The sequence below is a fragment of the Grammomys surdaster genome, unplaced genomic scaffold (assembly GCF_004785775.1).
Source record: "Grammomys surdaster isolate TR1022 unplaced genomic scaffold, NIH_TR_1.0 361, whole genome shotgun sequence".
Lineage (NCBI taxonomy): Eukaryota > Metazoa > Chordata > Mammalia > Rodentia > Muridae > Grammomys > Grammomys surdaster.
In genome coordinates this window covers 485,157-491,156 of record NW_021604780.1, presented here as the reverse complement: position 1 = coordinate 491,156, position 6,000 = coordinate 485,157, and the positions used below count along the sequence as shown (strand labels likewise).

Below are 6,000 nucleotides of genomic sequence, written 5' to 3'. Positions count from 1 at the left end.
CCCTCTCCTCCCTCTCCCTCTCCTCCCTCTCCCTCTCCTCCCTCTCCTCCCTCTCCCTCTCCCTCTCCCTCTTCCTCTGTCTCTCCCTCTCCCTCTGTCTCTCCCTCTGTCTCTCCCTCTGTCTCTCCCTCTGTCTCTCCCTCTGTCTCTCTCTCTCTGTTGGGGGCTCTGGAGACATGAGTAGAGTCACTAGTAGAGAGGAGAAGAGTGTTACCAGGTAGATTGGGTCTTCTCCTTGGACTCTATCTACATGTCGGCCATGTTGTGACAGCCTGGCTCCAACAACATGTCCAGAAGTCTCTCCAGCACATTTTCTAGACTGACACTGTCCTCACGGGGCTGATTTGGAATCATGGACACATGTCTTGGTTCCGTTGCTACTTCTGAACATAAACTGATCCAGTGTTTTCCCCTAACTATGAAGTAGGCATATTTGGCTAGGCACATACTCTTTTTCATGAGTTTTTGTTTAGGATTTTATTAGTTCACATAAAATCACTTGCAAGCTACATTATAATGTAAAAAAAAAAAGATTTCTGACCTTGTTACCAGTACTAAAGATAACTAATGCTAGGTGCTTCTTGTTTATCGAATGCTTTCCATTTTGTAAAAAATAAATTGTATTATTATTTCAAAGTGTGTATCTCTATCTGTGTGTGGGTAAGTACTGGAGCCTGAAGAGGTTACAGGTGTCAAGTCTCCTGGAACTGGAGTTACAGGTGGTTACGAGCTGTTATGATTCCTGGGAACTGAACTTGGGTCTTTTGAAAGAACATCATTATGTGCTCTTAATTGCTGAGCCACCTGTCCAGTCCCTTAGTTTTTAGAATTTGATAATTGAGGACAGATAGTAGGGCTTCAGAAACTCATAACCCCCAATCTCTGTCCCTGGAATCCGAGAAGCCTAGGGAGGGAGGCAGTAGGTACAGTTGCTTGCCTGAGTTTTCTGTGCTGGGTCAAGGCTGAGCTGAAGTCTATAGTAGTTTGCTTTGCTCTTTCTCATTGTGGGTACATGCTGAAGACAGAAACCTTCAAACCAGACCTCTACTTGCATGCTAGGTGTAGAAGAAGACAGAGGGTGGTTATTTTTAAGTCTGAGCTCATACTGAGTCCAGGTCTTTTCCACCCACCATCTTCTCAACACAGTAAGGGCACTAGGTGTTATTATGCCAGATTTATAGATGAGGAAGCTGAGGAGGTGGAATCATTTTCAAATTGTTATAACACTGAGAAATATAAAGCCCAAATTTAAGCCTGGGTTGTCCACCTGCGAGATCCCCCACATCCATTCCTGTTGCTCCCTGTGTAGTCAGCGTTCTGATAGAACCCACTCAGTGGTCATCCTGTGAGACCCTCTTACTTGGCCAATCTTCTGAGGAGGAAGGTTGATGTCTGGTGAGAGATTTGACAGTAAGCCTTCTACTGCACTTCCTCTGATGAGATCCTTCTTCCTGCCCTGACTTCTCCCTCCCCTCAGTCCCACAGAAAGGCCACGGAGTCAAGAATCTCAACAAATGAAGAGCCTGCAGAGAGAGCTCCCTGCCCTTAGCTACTGATCCGGAAATCCTGGGACCAAACACACAGAAGAAAAAATGTACAGATAACTCTGCTCAAGGAGGTCATATAGATCAAAATAGGACTGTCAATTTTTTGAAGCTGTTAGAAGTCTCAAGATACGATTTCCAGGTTGTTTGTTTTATAGGTAAGAAAAATGGAGTGCCAAGAAGCTGAAAGGACATACCCCAGGCTGCATACTAGTGAGAGGCAGAGTCTGGGCTGGAGCCCAGGCACTAAACGTGTCTCGTTAGCTTTCCTGCTGCTGACTCAACTTTTATGGGATGGTGGTGGCTCTCTCAAGAGGAAGGCTCAGTCTATGTGAAGCCCAGAAGCCGGGGTCCCTCCCTGGCCTCTTCTTTGATCGGATCACACTCCTGTTGAAGAACAGGAAGCACTTCATCTTTCATCTCTGACAGTGCATTTTGGGGATAGGAAAAGGGGGTTGTAGAAAAGACCTAAGAGTGATCAACAGTTTATTCTTGCTTAAAGAACATAAAATACAAGATCAGACATTTAAGGAGAAGATGCAAGCTGACATTGAGCCCTGAGGCAGAATATGATCCTAGGAAGAGTTTCCACAACCCCCAGGGTGAATATGGGGAGGGCTCTTTTTTGCCAGTTCCTTCTCTGTTCTGATAGAGCTCGATGCCAGGAAGGTGAGAATGGGGTTGAGTGGGAGCCTAGTGGGGAGGGGTTTCAGGGACTCTCTACAGCCTCCAGTATTCCCCTCACTCCACTAGCATCCAGGACTTCCCCTGCTAAGGGAGGAAAGAGGCATATATTATTTAGTTTAATAATTCATACAAATTGCAAAGTTTACTGTGTGAAATGAAGGGGCCTTAGGAGGGCAAAAGAGAAATATTCCTGAGTCTGCTTTAAAAGGACAGAGGTATGAAGATGATTCTTGATTATCTTTTTCTAGAATACAGATCCATGTGAAATAAGCAAGTAACCACTCCCTTCAATGGTAGGCGGTTCCTTCCCTTCAATGGTAGGTAGCCTCCTCCCTTCAATGGTAGGTGGTTCTTTCCCTTCAATGGTAGGTAGCTTGGAGTCCAGGATCTTCTCTTTCACAAAACAGGTCTAGTTTAGGAATCAATCTTCTTGTTCGGCCCCATCTACCCAGCTAACAAGATTTTACCTAAAAAGCTAGTTTTACAGCCATGAAAACCGAGGTGTCAAAAATGGGTTGTTAGCAATATGTGTACTAGAATCCAGTCCTCTCCTGCTGGCACAGTACCCCTGGCAATGTCCTCAGTCCAGTTTCTCACCCCTCCATTCTCCTGGCGACTGAGATACCAAGAAAAGTGACTAATCAGAATCAGTGGCCAGGAGCTTTGACTGAGTCCTTGGCTGATAAGGGGTTGGGATGAAAGTCATTTAAGGGCATCTCAGAAAGCTCTCCTATATCCCCGTGTGTTTCAAGCTGAGAGCCTCTGAGACATGCTGCCAGCTGCTCTGGAAAGGACTAGGTGACTTATACAAGCAGCCTGCATGATTGGCAGAAATAGTGTGCATGACAGGGAGAATCCATGCAGAAGATGTGATCTGGGAGCTACTGAAGGCTAGACCCCATGAGGAGCTAGCTGAAGGCTAGACCCCATGAGGAGCTAGCTGAAGGCTAGACTCCATGAAGTTCCAGACCACACTGAACATGTGGTGTTTTACTTGGAATTGGTACTGGATTTGGTCCATGTCATAAACTGACATTTTTCTCAGAGGTCTTTCTGTGGTTGTAAGAACAGATTGCTTTGGAGGGTTATTCTAGGTATATAGCCTAGGCTGTCTTCATGTCTTGCCTCTTGAGTCCTAGTATGACAGACACACACTACCACACTTGGTGAGTACACATTATATATAGCACAACTAGAAGAAAGAATCCAGAGAGAAAGATTTCTAGTAATTCAGAAGAAAGAAGATAATGGCTTAGATCCAGGTGGTCAGATAGCAGGTGGGAAGAAGCAGTTAGATTCCGGGTGTTTTTAAAAGGCAGTGAACTGGGGTTGGAGAGATAGCTCAGTGGTTAGGAACACTTGCCACTCCTGTGAGAGCACCCAGATTCAATTCCTAGCACCCACATGGCAGCTCATAACTGTAACTCCAGTTCCACAGGATGTGATGCCCTCTTCTGGCCTCCATGGGCACTTGGATACAAATGTTGTGTAGATACATATGCAGGCAAAACAACCATTTACATAAAATCAGTAATAATAATAATAAATTAAAAAGTCATTAATGGATTTTCTTATGGACTGAATGTAAGAAGACATGCTAGGGAATTGAGGATGACATCAATGTTTGGGTTTGAGTCCTGGGAAGGCTGGAGAAGCTTGGGGGAAGGGACAGCAAGAGTTTAGCCATGGACATGCTGAGATGGCAAGGTCTGTCACTTACACCAAGGAAATATGGCACAGATTGCTGGATACTTGAGCCCAGGGTCTGAGATGGGACAAGCAAGGCAGGGTTGGTAGCATCACAGGCTCATACACAGGCTTACTGCTGCACGACGCCATCAGTGAGGTACAGAGAGAATAGAGAAGGCCAAAGACCTGTGTGGGAACCCTATAGCATTAAGAGGCCAGAAAAAAAGAGAGGCAGGAGAGTGACCAAGAAAAGTTGGGAGGAAGAGAATTCTAGAAGCCATGTGGATGAAAGGCTTCCAGGGGCAGGAGTAATGGGTGGGGTCTGCTGTTGCTCTGGGAAGTGAGAACAGGTTGAGAACTATTGGATGCAGACACTGAAACACATTGGTACCCAAGGCAGGAGCAGCATGACACCTGACCTCATGGAGTTCTGGTTAGACTACAGACTATTGTTTAGGGTTCCTTCATTGGGAATCTTGCCTTCTCAATTAGATTGCAAACTTTGTAACACCAGGGCGGATGAGTCAGCCTTTTCCCAGAGCACCGGGTCCTTGGCAGCTATGGGGCCTTATCAAGCCTGATGTAGGTTCTGTTGCGGCTTGCCAGCTCACTCTGTCACCCGGGCAATGGCTGGAGCAATTATCTTCATGCTTGCTTACCTTGGACACAGCATTTCAGCTCCTTTGGGTCTGTGACGCTCTTCCTGCTTTCCCGGATCACAGCCCGGTTCTTCTTGGTTTCTCCCCAGAGATTGGTGCCTCCGTACATGCTGGGAATGTTAAGAATGGCAATGCCTTCCAGGAAGATATTGCTCAGGTCCACCTCAACTCCATCACACTGAGAAGCAGAGAGAAAGCAGATCATGGTGGGGACATGCTTGGTCACCAGGCTTCTAAAAGGGTGTGACAGGCCCTAAGCCACCTTACCACTGTCAGCCAGAAACTAAATATCAGGCAGCTTCTCAGACTCAAGACTTTGGCCACCATGGTGAGATGGAGCCATCCAATACTGACTTCTAAAGGGCTAGAGATACTTACGAATGTAATTTAGAAAAGGTGGTTGCCAAACTGTCCTTCAGTCCATCCTTATACCCCCAGTTTGGACCCTTGCTAATCACTGTAAAGATCTGTGGTGTTGCTGGGTCCAGAAACCAATATTAGGTAGATTCCCAACACATGACAATTTTTATTTTATTCCTTTATTTTATCCCCTCTTTCTGCCTGGTAGAAGTGCAAGACTTTCAGGTTGGGAGGCCTTCCAATCAGCCTGTCTCATGGCTGTACTAAGTGTCGCTCTGGCACTCGTGCTTGCTGATGTAGCTGAGTTTCTTTATCTGCTTTCTACCACTCCCTCCCCCACGAGGTTTGAGAGACTGGAAGGCTTCACCTAGCTGTAAAGCTATCCCATTTTGGCATGAGGCTTTCCAACGCAGCAAAAAATGCAGTAGCTTTGATCCTTGTCCCTTAGGATTATTGGTGATTTATTTCATTTACAGAAGAACAAATAGGACCCAAAGAGATGTGCTTTATTATCCAAGAATGCACAGGTAAACTCCACATTTGTGGAATTTGACTATAAAGTCCATGCTTTTTGTTTTTTAAATTTTGCTTCTTTTAAGAAAGGAAGACAATCAAAAGCATACAGTAACAATCTACTGTCACCTGGGTTATCTACTGCTATGGTCTGGATGCCTCCATCAAATTCTTGGTGGGACTTAATTCCATTGTCACAATATGAAGACGTGGGGCCTAATTAGGATTAGATGAGATCTCCAGAACTGGAGCCCCGTGATCTCATTAGCCTTGTCAGAAGGGAAGGAAACCATGTGTGCTTCTGCTGCCTGCAGACTGCAGGACTCCCAGGAGGAGAAGGCACCACCACATGCAGCCCCTTGACCCTGATCCTAAATTGTGAGGACCAAGCTTTTGTTATTTACTGTTCACCCAGCATGTGGTATTCAGGAACAACAGAAAATGACCTAAAATATGCAGAAATCAAACTTTCAGAGTCTTCACCATTGGAGGATGAGAGAGAGAGAGTTGGGGCTCTGTATGTTCACAGTGACTCACCCAGCACTCAC

The 6,000-nt window shown here is 45.7% G+C and overlaps 1 protein-coding gene across 2 annotated transcripts in view; it reads right to left on the bottom strand.

Moving 5' to 3' along the window:
- Window positions 1-6,000, bottom strand: part of Dgkg (diacylglycerol kinase gamma) — a 148,553-nt gene that overhangs the window by 27,403 nt on the left and 115,150 nt on the right. For both annotated transcript variants that reach the window (XM_028779685.1, XM_028779686.1), the window contains one exon: window positions 4,580-4,757. In XM_028779685.1, the coding sequence (XP_028635518.1) occupies window positions 4,580-4,757 (178 nt within the window). The remainder of the gene's footprint in view (window positions 1-4,579; window positions 4,758-6,000) is intronic.